Source organism: Tigriopus californicus, chromosome 10 (assembly GCF_007210705.1).
Source record: "Tigriopus californicus strain San Diego chromosome 10, Tcal_SD_v2.1, whole genome shotgun sequence".
Lineage (NCBI taxonomy): Eukaryota > Metazoa > Arthropoda > Copepoda > Harpacticoida > Harpacticidae > Tigriopus > Tigriopus californicus.
The window spans coordinates 7,165,519-7,181,454 of record NC_081449.1 but is presented as its reverse complement, the minus strand read 5'-3'; the positions used below and the strand labels follow the sequence as shown (position 1 = coordinate 7,181,454).

General features: G+C 43.6%; 1 protein-coding gene across 2 annotated transcripts; it reads right to left on the bottom strand.

Annotated features, from left to right (window-relative positions):
- Positions 1-965: 965 nt before the first annotated feature.
- On the bottom strand, positions 966-14,536 carry LOC131888585 (uncharacterized). Of its 2 annotated transcripts, XM_059237472.1 has the most exons (3): positions 14,348-14,536; positions 14,158-14,272; positions 966-3,431 (listed from the first exon to the last, which is right to left on the bottom strand). In XM_059237472.1, the coding sequence occupies exon 3, from the start codon at positions 2,876-2,878 to the stop codon at positions 1,277-1,279; it is 1,602 nt and encodes a 533-aa protein (XP_059093455.1). In that variant the 5' UTR covers positions 2,879-3,431; positions 14,158-14,272; positions 14,348-14,536; the 3' UTR covers positions 966-1,276. The 2 variants fall into 2 exon arrangements, with proteins under 2 accessions (XP_059093455.1, XP_059093456.1); XM_059237473.1 differs by lacking the exons at positions 14,158-14,272; positions 14,348-14,536 and adding an exon at positions 10,906-11,206.
- Between the last annotated feature and the right edge of the window lie 1,400 nt (positions 14,537-15,936).

Sequence of the window (15,936 nt, the reverse complement as noted above, 5' to 3'; positions counted from 1 at the left end):
AAGTACAAAAATTGCCAAACGAGTGTAGTCTTGAAGTCAATGCAAAAGGTATGTACAAGCTGAAGGCCAGCGAGAGGCCAATGGAGGTGGGTGAGACTTTCGGTGTGCATCCTCGAAACATTCTAAAGCGGATAACTTATTACAAGAACTATGAAGCACTTGAGAGCAGACTTGGCCGAGGACAGAAGCCTTACAAAACCTGATTCTTTTCCTCAGGCGGCCAAATCACCGGAGAGCTAGCAATCTTTTTTAGGCCAAAATTGGATCATTTATGATATAGCAGCCACTAGATTCTGCCTTTCATAATGCAACCATTCGATTCAATATGATCTCGAAAATTTTTAAGTATAAGAAATCATTTTCAGACGGGACTAAAATGGCCCATAATTTTCTCTCACCCTGTACGTGCAAGTTGTACTCACTGGATGGACCAAGGCTGGTTCGCTTCTTCCATAAATGTCATAATCAATTTGAATACAGAATGTCTTTTAAGCTCTTGGCTGGAGCTTCAAGAGTTCTTCTCGTGGAAACTCGAGTGAATGTAAGTACTAACAAGTCGAGAAGCCATCTTGAGAAGTACTCAATGCATCTGTCTGGAATAGTGGGTAGGTAGGGCAAACAGACGAAGTGGGATCAAGATTAGGCGTTGAACAATAATGATGATGACGAAGAAGGCAGACGAAGGGACGGACGGAGGGCGAAGTGGGGGTGAACGAGGATGACTTGGAATGTCGAGACACCAGGATTTGCATGGACGGACTACATGGATGGAGACATGTTAGCTCAGATTTGAGCTTATTCTAGGTGGTTGGCTCGGTCTGTGAGTTTGATTGAATGACCGTGTAAGTTTGGCGGAGCTATGTCGAAAATACCGAACGATTGGCCCCGTGACTAAGGGGAAGATAATGCATGGCCTAAAAGAGACCCCATCAACTAGGACTCACGATTCAAGATGAACAACCTAATGCTTAGACCTTAGAATATCACATTTAATACGATTTTATGGCACGTCTTCAGCGAGAGTGTGACGAAATATGAATCATTTTATACGTTATACCGGGTACGTACATGTGTACTCCAAGAACAAGACCGGAAATTTGCATGAACGTTTCGATTGGATTCGGTGCGTTGTTTCAAAATGAGTTTTTTGGTGGATAATGATAGCTCGATGGCCAAGGTCTGACAATTATGGTCGAGTCGAAGACAGTTCTAATTTAGAGCACTATCAACCATTCATGATTTCGTAATTTAAAAATAATGTTGCTGAGTGTAATCTTTAATCATCCTGCCCAAAGAAAGATCGCCTCTGCTTCATTAAACGTTTTCTCACTTCAGACAGCGAGGGCGATTCCAAAGGGCTCAGGGTTGGCAGACATAGCATGGCACACCATAAGTCGATATAGACCGTCCTGGTTTGTAACAAGACCGCGCCCAAATCTTTATAGCGCCCCATTTCCGATTCTCGAACGAGATCCCCACAAATTCGAGCGAATCTCAAGCGATCGTCCACATCCATATGGGAGGCCAAGTCCACCATAGTGACAAGAAAATGCTGAACACAATGCAAGATAATAGCCAAATGAGTGGTGCGCTTTCGTTGGATCCATTCATAGAACAGGACTCGATAGACGGTGAGAATGAGCCTAGCAATGTCATCAATCGTATCCAAGTCCTGAACATCGTCTCGGGTTTGAGCTCGATCAGGACTGAACATGAGCTTGATAGTGAAGCTGTCACCCAAGGGAATGGCTCGGAGGACCTCGGCACAAGCCGATTGGTTGAGTTGGTCCCAAATAGGCGAGACTGTCCCAGTCTTGGCGATACTCGGCAATCGAGTGGCACGAGGATAGATCCGCACCGTCTCCAAACGAGCCACGCGTCGCTTGCGAGAGCTTGGCAAGATGGATAAACTTGGTTCTCGAATAATGACATGCTTTTTTACCACTGCCCCTCCGCTCACACTTGACGAGACGGAACTGATCTTCCTGAGTGAGGATGTTTGCGTGGTGGTCACCGTAATTGGCGTTGGAGTCCGCACCAACGAGCTGTGACTGGCCGGGTCGAAATCTGATTCTTCTCCCAAGCCAGAATCTTGACTCTCATTGCAAGAGGTTTTAGTGGTGGTGATGGAGGCTGAGGCCCCTCTTGTGATTGCTTGGGGTTGGGGTGGGACCGCCCTTCCTTTGATAGAGAGGTCGTTAATGCCAGAATCGTTCGCGTGGCCATCCAATGTCAGACTAGTCGAGGGATGAGCATTATCTAGATGCTGAAAGGGGGTCTTCTTTTTGGCCATGTTCCGGAAACTGTTTCTGACAGAGCTCACCAAAAGAGAACCCCTGGCAAAAAAGGAAATTGAGGGAGACTTCTTGCCTTCCGAAATCGTTTGAAGTGGCCGGGGTTCAAGAGTTTGGCTAGCATGATCTACCTTTGTGTTCCCGGTTCTTTCTGAATTTATAATATGACGGAGTCTGCTAGTTTGGTCCCCTTCGTGTTCTTTGAGCTTCATACTCATACCGATCCCTTGGTCTTGATCCTCCTTAGATTGTTGGCCAAGCGACGTGGGATGTTGCGTTTTGAGTGGCGCTGTATTCTCTTGTTCCAAATGTCCATCTCCTGGTCGGTGTATGCCCTTTATGGCCAAGGTCATCTTGACCTTCTTGTTGGTGGAGCCTTTTCTTCTCTCGGGTCTCTTGGGAGGGGGATTCTCTTCGCTCCTCACAGCCTTCATTGTGCCGTCTTGTGTTCGGGAAAAAGTTTGATCCTCAATATCCGCTGAAGTGGACCTGGAACACGACGAGTCTGAGGAGGAGAGTGACGACTCTGTTAGAACTACTGAGGGCGCACTGACGATGATATCCTTGTCTTCTTTCACAAGCATTGTAGGATTTCAGACACGAGAAGCCATAAATTCGGGTTGGAATCACACTTGTGGCACAACTTTCCACAACACACTATTTAGAACATCTGCATTATTAAGCAGACATGGTACACGTTCGAAATGATGTTTCTTGTTCAGGCGTAACGACTGCTAGTTAGAGAACGGGTCGTATTCTCTCCAAAGCTTGATGACATGTTCCACGTCGGTGTCAGTCTCGTCGAGTTGAGCATGAGTAAAAACCATTCGATTCTTCCATTGAAAGATAATCCTGAGCATTCCTCGGCCCGAACGAATGAACAACGCCTTCTGACGATCGTTGGGTCAGTCAGTCTTGAGTGGTTTCAATGAATAATGCAAGAACAACAAATCGTATCCGTAATGGTTGTTGCCGACTCCCTGGAATTGGAGGAAGCCTGCGAAGGAACAGTGGTGGAGGAGGAAAGAGAGAGAGGATTGCATCCGTGGGAAGTTGAGTTTTCCAAGATGATGAGAATGTGACGGTAATGGAAGTCTTGAGGTAGTGCAGATAGTTTCGTGGGCCGAGAATCAATTTCTGAAAGAAAACAAGAGTAACATGAGTCCCTCACACTCACATAACAATCATAACTTGGTATTCAATCATGTTGGAACGGTTTCTTTGCGGATTGTTGGAATGCTCAATCATGCGAGTGGTTTACATCAAACAATGGCGAACAGATTGAACTCCGATGAAAATATTTGCTCAAATGAGCTGGCAGTGCTCATTTGGTCCTCAACTGAAAGCTCGGAAATCCCTCTTGAATGAACAATTGGACATGCGAGCTTCAACGATTCCCGCGGAATTCATTCACAAGTGACCCTCAAAGGCCCTTGAAATAGCTGAAATCTAAGGAGCCATCTATATTGAGCTACCAAATCGGATTTACGACCATCCACGCAAGTAATGTGAGTGCCAAATGCCCAAGTTTGGGCCCACCCTCGCTTCTAGCCTACGCGTACGTAGACCCCAAGGATGGCAACTTTATCCGTCAATGGCCCACCAACTGCATCAGCTTCTAGGGAGGACTTAATGCCTTGTCGAAACTAGATTATTTACTTGTCAGCATGATAGACTCTCTCACACCAAGTCAGCGCTGGACTCCGACGGAATTACTGCAATTGAGCGAGAAACAGACCCAGAGCCACCAAGTGGACGTACTACATGCATGTACTGTATGGGTGTGTAATGGGGGTGTTCACAAACGACTATGGTATGTGTATTTGCATAGAGCTCCTCCACTGCTTCGCCGACAACAAAACTCGACTCGATTCGTTTGCATTGTGATTGAGTGATTGAAGGTATCTAATGAGTTCTCTACGCGGACAAGCGACCACGCATTCCGTACCAAAAGCTTACAGGGAACAATTGCTCGGAGGGCGAAAACCACTGCGCACTTTACACATGCCTCTAAAGAAGTGGCTGAGCTTGCAAGACCCTTCACAAAAATGAGGTCAATTTACCCACCTAGTACTTAAATGAACTCGATATCGATTTTCCTAAAAGGGAGTAGGTGTGTTAATTCAAAGGAACACACGAGACAATTTGTGCATGATTCAAAGATGATGATGATCCTTGGTGGACATGAATTTGCTGCCCCGGATCCCAAACGTTGCACCAAAATTTGTTCCGTCGCACTTTTTTCTCGGTGGGTAAACGATTTCTTGTCCGTACAAAACGACTATAAGGAACATGAAGATATTGCTTACATGTCCAGGATATGTAAAAAAAAATGTCGTGGGCTGAAATTGAACGCTCAATTACAGAGCTTCCAATGAAGGTGATCATTTTCTTGGCTCTCATTGGCGTGTAGGAGTACTTAAAATTGGGGAGATTTGTTCAACATCGTTTGCACCGTGTTCAATTCCAGGAAGGAAGTACTTCAGATAAATAAACATCGGCAAAGAGGTGATATTTTTGAGCATCTGCCAGATCCGAACACATTCATAGGATTTGGGTTGCCATCCCAGCATTGGCTGGCATTTGTTTGATGCAATGCCACATGCAAAGAATCAATGAACCCGTCGTGGCTCCTCAGTAATCATCGATGCCAAGTTTGAAACACAATGAGCTAAAGTTCATGAATGAATAAGCAATAAAAATGTAAATGATGTAAGAGCCATAATGATTCCATCGCCATTCCATACTTAACCAAGACCGGTAAGCTCTTTGGAATTGGAAGGTGAATGTGTGTGAATGCGTGACGCGTGTGATTCCGAGATCACCCTGTTTCCTAATCCTCGAAGATTTGTTCACTTTCTGGAATTGAGCAGAAATCCTCCGTGGGGACTAAGAGCCAAAAGCATGCATGTCACGGAACGCGAAGGAGAAATGCACAAAGGAGGGGATGAGAAAAGAGGTGCGTTCAAGATCTCGGGGCCATTGCCGCCACAAAGACTGAGATTACGGGCAAAAACGAACAATTCGGTTGTCAAAATCGGACGAGGATTGGGTTTCAAGACCACCAAAAAGTGCTTCTTGAATTGAAACCTTGAAAATGCCACAGGCAAATGAGATCAGAGACACCTTCAGGCATTGAGATTTCTTTCCTAGTCTTAAAATGAATGTCAATAGGCTCTTTGATCATGTGCCGAGTCAAGATTGGAGATTGATTAGCATTGTCTTGTCATGGTCGAATCGGACTTGCTTGGTCGAGATTGCATTCATTCGTGGCTTTGGCAGCCACATGGGTAATACTAATTATCTGGCTGATGACATGTCGTTCCTCACTAGTCATATTGAATTCAAAGTATTTCCCATGAGAGCATTCCCGCATGCCTGGCTTTCAAGGTTGTTTTCGTTTTTCCATGGACTTGCTAACAGTATCCAGAACTCATCCTGAGCATGTGTTTCGTTCATCGTTTCTCTTCGACTTACAATAAGGAACTAGTACGGTTAATCACTCGCTTGAGAGATTGATTGTCGTTCTCTATGGAACTTAGTGTAAAGCAAGAACCTATTCACGCCCTTACTACTCCTACGTACACGTGCATATGTAGACTTGACCTTCTCCATTCAGATTGTCTGTCATTTTCCAAGACAGAAGTTTCCTGAAACACATTCTAGTAGACACAATTGCCTTTTGCCACAGACTACGTGGGTCAAAAACGACGCTCATTGATGCCCTGTTGGTCGGTCGGACGGGTCTTTCAGTCACTCGGTCATCTAAAAACTGAAGCTCACGTCATTTTCCTTGACTTGAACTAGGACCGAAACATTGGCGACTTTGCGTGACAACTCATTGGAAATATTGATCGAGTGTGAAGAGCATTGAGAAAAGTATCATTTTACCCGCAGTATCGATGCCAAGAACAAACTTCCGGATGAAAAAAAAATCATATTCGGAGGACCGAGCACGTTTCTCATAGAGCAAATTCATTCTCGTCACAGCCATAAACAGGTGCAGCTCAAACTTGAAGTGGTCCTTTCATGGCCTCGCCTGGATTGGAATTTCTGAATTTAAATCTACTTCGACATACCAGAACCGCCTCTTTCGTCTTCGTTACTACTTTTGGATTTCTACCAAAAGAACTCACGTTCCAATGTCTTTCACTTCACTTCGTCGACCCCCTCCCCTCTTCCTCCTGTTGTGTACGTACCTACGTACCTACGTCCGTACGTATGTATTCCTGTATTCTTGTATTCTGGCATTCAGTCCGCTCAAAGCAACGGTTTCAGGCCTTGGAGAGATGAAATTCGTCCACGATCGACATGCCTCCCAGCTCGAGTTTAACGCCATTTTCACAGGAAGACGAAGCCATGACGAGAACTATTTTTGGACGAGATGACTTCCAATTCACAGAGTATCAATACTACTGACAAGAATGCCATGGTGGTATTTTCTAATCGTTGAATCTTTTTCAGCCATGTGTGTCGCTCGTCAAACCAAAGGCTGACCTCGAAACTTGCAACACTACGCTCTGTTGCCATCCTGTTTGTTTCGCATTTGTATTCTACATGGTTTCAAATTCTCACTGACTAATCATTCCTTGTTTCAATTACCTACCTTTCCTGATTCTACATTCTCATTGGCCTTAAATTACGAAAAAAAGAGGTGACAAGTGAATGAACCCAGGGCCACCTATATAAATCCTCACTAGATCAATAGAATGCAATCTTCTTTGACGCGGCCATTTCACGTTGAAATCCAAGGACAAATCTTATTAGTACTGTACGTACAGAGTACTGGATGTGAAGGGGCAAATGGAGGGGGAAAGTGCTGGCTCTGAAGTGATGAGATTTAGATTAATGAATCAAGATGAGTAATTTCTCAACCCTGGAAGTTGGTATTATCCTAGATGTTGGGAAGTACTATGTGATTTCCTTCAACATTTGGCTCTGGCAATTGCGTTAACAATTGCAAAGCCATCAGGCATGAAGCAATCCAATGAAGAGACCGCGAGTTTATGGCAGAGTCGAGAACTCAATGCTCGTAAATTTCTTCGAGTTCGGGCGAAGCGTCTTCATATTTCAATACAACCAATTCTCACAGAAATTTCATTGAACCTTCCCTCTTTCTCTTTTCCTTCGACATAAATGTGCCGATGGATTTTCTGACGGAGTTTTCCAAATCATCGTTTGGCAATGAATTGTTGAAACGCCCTCCCACAAGTTCAGGTTCCGCTGGTTTCTTTATTTCTATCTACTTGGCAGATGTCATTGCGTTCCTCTCTTTAAGAACGCAACCATAAAAAGAAATGCCGAGGACATGTCGGGCTGATCACGAAAAGCCACTCCTTAACAGATATTGGATACCCAATCGGGCCCTCCTTATTCGAAGCTTTGACTACAAATGAGATAATTAGCTAAAAGCCCAAAAGTTTCAGAAACTTTCAAATTTGGACATTGCTGATGAGAAGGATAACTTTAAAGCGAACTTAGGGTTTTCTTCGAGATATGCCATGGAAAAGATGCAGGTGTCTTTGTACCAGTTATTGATTTCCTACCCTCATCCTTCTGCTCGTCTCCCCTCTTATCTCTTATTGGCCCATCCTGGAATAATCCGGTGTTAGCAAGGGTAAGGAAATCACTTCCTGATTGCCTGTTTTGAGACCAAATAAACAATACCCTTTCAGCCATGGCCAGACTTTCCAAAGGTATCAGCTCCCAAACTCAAAGTATTTTTGATCAATTCATGGCTCAACGGGGGAATGAGGGTTGTTGCTCCATGGGGGATTTGGGATTTGGTCTTGTACTGTAAGCGGACTCCATGATGACTGATTGGAAACATGGATCAAGGCGTAAGCAAACAAACGAGTGTTATTCTAATATCAGCTGAGAGCCCCTTGGCAGAGGATTAGTCCAGTTCTGCATAGTGCGTGTATGGGTACTTTATGCGACGGAAATGGATCAGGTTGATCCTTGCTTGTTCTCCCCCCCTATATCGATGGGTACACTCGGTAACACTTAAAAGCGCGTTGAGCCTTACCACCACTTTACAACGGGCCAATATGGATCCTTTGTACATCCCAAACCTGTACCTTCCATCCAATATGAAGATGGATGGGGTAATTTTGAGCCCGAGAAAAGCTCTCTACTTGGTTGCACTTGCCCGAATCGAAACAATTTCATTGCTCAGCTAATGCTGAAGGAGGGGAAACAGAGTGCCGAGGGAAAGAAGAGATTGTTTTGGTACACTTTGGTCGCTCTCAAATCTCAACCAAAACTTCCGAATATGTCTTTTTGTTCCAGCATGGTTCCATTTAGAATCTCGGGGAATCATTATCGTGACCTGCTTGGCCTGCTAGAATATAGACGTAAAGACATGCTTACACCACGGACTCTATGACAATATAGAAAATGAGAGTCCCACCCTGAACTTGGGAAGAGGAAATGTTCGTATTCACATGGGAATGCCGAACAACACAAATTGGAGCTCGCTTGCTCTTTCACTCAATCTTCTCGAGTGCGTACGCAGTACACTATATATTATACTGTGTGGCAGTTTCTCTTAATGGTGTGGAGTCACGCAAGAGTTGTAAAGGTTGTCTGGAGCCGACGCAACGCATCAATTGGCCTTTTCACTCTTACTTAACCTCAGGGAACCAAGTTCCACTTGCCTGAAGCCACATGGCCATGCCAGCCAATAAGCACACCAGCTGGAAAACCTATTGAAGATTTCACCCATTGCAGGTCAAGTCACGAGTGAATCATAAAATAAGAAATCTCTTTGGCACAAGAAGCATAGAAACGTAGACAGACACGCCTCGAGCAATAACATGGATCAAATGAGGAGGCTTCATCAATCTTTCAAGACTTATTGGATTATGAATCAGGTTACCTTTTGCCATAGGAACATCATTCCCCGTCCCAACGTGGGGGTAATATATTGAGTAGCCGTCCCCTGACAAATGAATCTGTTATTATCCTTTTCCCTTTCTTCCGCTTACTCATCAAGGGTGGACGACGCAATAGCTGAGACGAATGGAGCCAGGGGGAAAAATGGAAGGGAGAACGGAGAACACAGGGTGATCCAGGAAGACAGTGAAAAGGAGGGGGAAAGCCTCACAATGATTTGACATCCATGAAGGGCAAATCAGGATAGGATATAATTTGCGTGACAATGAACTGTCTTGCCATTGTTCACGGCATCATGGTCAGGGCTTATGTGGATGAAAACCAAGATCCTCCTAAATTGGAAACCCGTCAAACGAGACCGGACATCCCATCTTTATACGAGGATGTTATTCCAACTCTGCTAGGGATTTGGTGCCCGACGGGACTGACAGTTTCGGTTGAAGCGCTGAGTTCGGGGGGAATGCTCTATTTATGTGCGTATGTAGGGGAAAGTCTTGGTAGTCATGGAAATACTACTCCCAGTCGGCTGTCCACGACTTCTCGACAACCAAGGGCCAATCTTTGTACTTCCCATTATTCTCCAAAAGGTTCTCCTAGCCTTCTTTCCCCTTCAACTTGCCAGGCATTGCCTCCTCTGTACGTAAAGGGAAATGTAGCTCCCTTCAAAGTTAACTTTCGACAAGGAGAGACACATGAAGTCTAGCCTTTCATATCCCCTCTAGGCAAATAATCTACTCGAGAAAGGATCCGACGACTACCACTCCTATACAGTCCTCGTCAATGTACAGTAGTTGGAGTCTTTTTACGACACTCCTTTTGCGTCGGGAGAACTCGGACAGTTCTTGGTAGCGCCTACGTATAAAAAGTATAAAAAACTAAGTAATTGAAGCGGGTTTACTACTGCCTTCTCACAGGCTTGAATGAAAGCCAATTTTTTCAGCGTTTTCTGAAGCCAAGATCCTTGGAGAAGGGTTCTACAGTATGTGAGTTGGAAATTGAAGCCGTCATAAAACTTTTAGCTGGAATTTTCAAAACTTGATGTTGTAACATGAGAGAGACATTGGTGTCTCTGATGGTCCCTTTCGATTCTTTGGAAGAATGCTGACTTTCAACTTAAGGAGAGGAATTGGGCTCGAGTTGAGGAAATCCCGACGAAGCTCTTGGAACTCTCCGTCACAAATAAAGGAAAAGAAAGCGAGAAAGAAGCCGTTTTGGAGAAGAAATCACGCTCTCATGAGTGACATAGTCATCCATCTTCTGGATGAAGAAGGTATCGGAGGCACTGTTCGCTGTGAACAATACAAAGGAAAAGAGAGCCCACAACTTTTGGCAAAGAGTCCCCAGATTAACTTGAGTTCTACGTAAAAGTTGTGCTTGGTAGACATGTTTTCTTTCACAAAATACCACGTGATGGACCGCTTATAGTTTGATGAAATTGTTTGGAGATGATGGATTCATTTTCTCATCAAGATCCATTTGAAAGGTGGTAACCTCCACCCCGCCATGCACCCATTCATGTGGCTAAAATCAAAATTTGTTGACGTGGGTGGCATATTTCAAGATGAAAGATATGATTGTGAGGAATTTACATTGAGAACGTAATGAAGTGGATTTTTTTTCAAATTTGAATTCCCTTCCAAATACGGCTTCATTTTCAGTGGGTGTGTTCATCCCCAAAAGTTCAACTCAAATCGAATCTAAGCAGCATTCTTACCTTAGATCATAAATGCAGATAATTGAAAGCGTTCAATACACTGTTGGTAACTGAAAGGAAACGACGTGTATTTTGAGCTACAGAAAACCACACCGAAGAAGTCAACGTGAGCGTCCCTGCCTGCGAATCAAACGCGACTACTTTCCTCTCCAGCCCCGTTTTGCCTCTCTGTTCATGTGAACACCGGCAAATAAAAGAGGAGCGATTCTCGTTCGTTGTTGTTTCCTCCTCGTCCTCCAGTTCGGTGGTCCTCAATTCACATGCACACGCACAACTTCATTCGCGAGAACTCCATCTCCAAACAGCTTGCCGGCTCGTCCTCCGCCGTTCAAATGCCGAGTCAGCTCCCCTGAAACCTGGGAGCCTTCCTTCTCCTTAAGGCCACGCACGTTTTTTCCTCCCAACGCTGAACTGGCGAGGATTGTTGGTGAGGAGCAGACCAGAAATGCCAACTAAATGGTGGTAGAGGTCCTCCCAGCGAAGGATGAACCAGTGGAAAGGCTTCTTATTCCATGACGCGCTCGCTCTTATGTTTGAAATGGAACGCTCACGTGGAATAGTCGGCTGATCTCGGAGCATTCCTAAGACGAGAGTACTTATCTAGACGATGTCTGATCCACTCGTTGTTCCAATTTCGCCCATGTTTGGTGAAATAAGAAATCCCACTCACAGCGACTAGCTCTTAGGTGCAATCCAATCGGGCAATCAAGATTGGTGACGAAATGAATTGAGAGCTGATCCAAGCCATGAAAAATGCAAGTGTTCCTCGAGAGTTGAATTTTGAGGCTAACCTTTTTACTCACTATAAAATAAAGGCGTAAAAGACCGTCAAATCCTACTTACAATCAAGCCAAGAAAAATCGTAGGAAATGAAAAGAAAACGTAAAAAAGGCGACAATGATTCATTGAATGACAGCTCTAAATTTGTTCTTATTTGGCCCCGTTGGACGTCATAGAGTTGGGGAAATACTGCTTGTGCACAAATCGAACTGGACCAACAATTCTCATTGAACTGTTCTCACTTTCTCTATATAGTTTAGATGACAGATAGCATCATGAATGCATTGAAACCTTTCGAAAGTGCAGATCCGGCCACAAAATCATTACTACCTGATGGTAGTGTTAGGAAACTGGCAAGCCTTGTTGTTAATGAAACTTGAAAGAAAGATCACACGGGTTTTTTTTTACGTTGAACCATCTCAAAATAGTGCAAAAGTTCATGTTCAGTTCATTTTGTTAATATACATCATTCAAACAAGTGGCAAAAATTTGCGATTCACTTTTATGGATGATCCGATCGTCTTTTAGAGCTGGTGGCATTTTGTTCCATTATTATATGGCATAAATTATTTTCTTGAGGAGTGTTAGGCCATGTAAATTCATTTCATTCTTACGCTCTTCACGTTTACGTAATGACTAATCTGAACTGGAATCTAGCTCTCTGGACCCAATTTATTGATGGAATACAAAAGTCGATTTTGTGGCAAAAACGAAGCACAATGTATCACATCTCATCTTGCATGCTTCGTTCCTCGTCCAGACTGACAAATATTCATTGTCATTGCGAAGGATCGTATTCTTCTCGGAATGACACTCTATATTTGCGATCTTGCATTTTTAGCTTTGTTGACATAACATTTTCAAACGAGTTTTCATGGGACGTGTATGGTTGGTGAATGAAATTCAGGCCAACCTGTTCTTGACATAAGCGCGTCGAAGTTGCTAGGGCACAATTTTTAGCCTTACTCTCTCCATGCCTGCCAGTGATAATCGGCCGAAACACTAAGGTCGGTCCAACCCAGATTTTCATTTCGAATGGCGCCAGGACAAAAATGTCAGCCTACTATCATTTCAACAGCCCTTGAAATGAATGATAGAGCTAGTGTATTCTTTTGTGCACCCCTGGGTCCAATGTTGAGCCCATCAGGATTATCTCATTGGGCTTCCATTATTTTTATGTCTTTGACGTGAAAACAATTAGCAGTCACATGTACTGGGAGAGGATTTTACGACATAGATGATACGGTAATTGCAACATATCAAGGCAAATGTTGGGCCATTGGTAAAAGTTGAAAAGGTGACTGGCACTCACTCTCTTGGCTCATTTGACTTTAGTGCATGCGACTAAGTCAAATGCAAAAACCCCACTCTCCTACTCCATCAAAGTCTAGCCCAATGGACTACTAATTCTCGAGGAGCTACATGTTACGTGTCTGTCGACAAAGACCCGCCTAAGAAACACGAGGAAAAGGGTACGACATTTCGTCGACTCATGACATTCTTTTTATTCTTTTTCTTCATGTGGCCAGGTATATATCCTACAGTGTGGTTCCAAAACCACGTGAAAGTTTTACAATCGCCCTCTTCCGTGATTCCCGAGACGCCAAATTTGAGAGCCTTATCTGCCACAAGCATCATTATATTCCTCTCAAATATTTTTGAGAATGGATATATTATCAGCAACTGTGCAATACCGCAATTTTGGTGTCAATTTGCATTGTCGGCATTTCCTTCGCATTTTGACTGATGATGTGTTTGATGAGGCCATGATGAGTGCTTAAAGCTTGGGTAAAATCCAACCCTCACACGGAAAAATTACCCCTTCAATGAGGAATAGATAACATGCTGAGATGGGTGGGGATGAAAATTATTTCCACACCGGGGCATTTTCTCGCCACACACACTCAAATACTTCAAACCTTCAAACTCAAATTTGAGCGCAATGTGGCTGTGATTGAAATGCAAAATGTCCAAAGATGTGAGAGGTCACCACAAACTGAACAAAAGTAAGTAACATCATTGGCAGGCTCGCTATTTGGTATGAAACACTAGCCATGGGAGCCAATTTACCCAAGATGAAGCCAATCCATGAGAATGAATGAATCATTCTCATCTCAGCGGTCGATATATTTTGAGGTGTTGCCAGTGTTAGCAAGGGAAACTTGTGATAAACAAGATTTTTTTTTTCTCTTCAAATTTCAAATTTATGGCTCCCATTTCATGGCCGTATTTAAAGACAAGGTGGGCTCGAGAAAATTACCAATTATAGCTTACTCGTTAACTCTTTGCCAGAAGCTAAATATTAGACCCACAGGGGAAAGTTTTTCTTTTTCTTTTTCAATTTGCGAGGAAAAATGCAGATTATTAGCCTCTGAACTCTCCTCTCGGGTCGAGACTACAATTTTTCTCCGTCGAAAGACATGTTCTTATCAAACTTTTCTTAATGATGTCTCACAACTTGCTCAAACTCACCTTCTTGCTTTATTGACGAGGGGAGCAATTCCAAAGCTATCTGCGGTCGATCAATTGACCTCCACCCTTCGTCCTCGCCATCTCAGCTCAAATCCATTGAACAGTATATCCGAATCTGATTGGTCAAATACAGAGTTGGTCTCCCACATCACAGGGCCGATTTTTTTGTCTCAAATAAACCTTCACTCACTCTGTAGTCGTCGTTGTCGTCACCGTCTTGAAAACCCTTGGAGTTGGCCAACCATGTGGGGAAGGTCCCTCTGTTGTTCTTCGACTAGAGTCGACTTGGAAATTCCGGTCCGGAATTGCACGATTACATCGCAGGCTCGTTCGTTCTTCACTGACTGACTGGCTGACTAGTCGTCTATCTGTTCGTATGGTGGATGATCCCGACACACCAGACTACATCATGGATGCCGACAAGCCCAAAGCGGCCTGGATCCGCCCGGCTTGCGAAAGATCAAAGTGTGTGGAGACGTTCGAACACCCGGATTGAGACTTTTTACGTGGCAACTGTTCGCAACCGAGTTTTTGCAAAGACGACTTGCGTAGTTTTCACGTTGAAAGAACTTTGATGAGGCTCCACGATTTTGAGACTGAAACAAGATCTAATGTTGGGAAATTTGAGGCTTTGGGCCGTCCTGTCTAAAGGCCTGCGCCTTGTCGTAAAAAATGATGTTACGGAGATTTTCGCATCAATTAGTAAACCCAATGGATTGTTTGTCAGGCCGATCCGTCACGTCAATGGACCGTTGTTTCCTCATTGCTTGTTGCTACAAGACGCTTGTATCACATAGTTCTTACAACTATGTGACTTAATGTGACATTCGAGAGGAGAATTACTGCGATTAGTTTGAGGATTATATTTCAGCTTAAAAAGCCAAGTTCATATACACTCAAGGGTGGATAGAATACGTCTCGCTTCGATCAAAAAGATTTAGTTCTCGATTTGACCTATTCAGAGCGGGCATGAAATGTCCCTATGCTGGTTAGGGCCCTTCCCACAAATGAGGCTCCTCTCGCAACGAACACACCAAATAGTATCGGACTGCCTGTCACTTAGTGCGTACCTTTCAAGGTCATTTCTACTCTCATTGGCAACTCAGTTGGCCCCTTCATGAACTTCATCTTCTTCTTCCCCCTCCCCCCCTCTTCCCCTTAGTACGTAGTGCTCTTCTAGACGAATGCTCAAAACGAAGGAATACTTAAGCAGTGGAAGTTTCAGAATAAGAGGCTAAAGTGAAACTAAAGAAATGCAAATCGCTTGGTTTATCAACATTAACCTTATTTTTTTGTGGATATTCACTTTCGTTTTCATTCTTTCTCAAATATTAGAAAGACATAAACATGCCATCAGTGAGAATAGTATTTGTTGTGCATGATTCTACTTTTGTTTTGCATATCTTTAGTTTTACTGTAAGTGACGTGTAAAACTGGAATTATTTCTCAGACGGCTCAACGCATCCTCATTGAATCCATAGTAATTGCTAAGCAAAACAACAATGCATCAAAAGATCTCATTTACTAGTACCTTTTATGACAGCATAGTAGCAAATCGTTATTTATCACCAAATTCTTTGTCGTCAGTTTGAGAATGCATTGGCAAGATCTAATGGCTCATTTTTGGGATGAGACGTACTGCATCTCATGGAATTCCTATTGCATCAATCAAATTCTACAATGGGGAATCATTCTGAATGATCGAACACAATGTGGCCATATCAAGGACAGAAACAAACTGTAAGATACATTACTTACCAGAAATTGAAACTACATGAA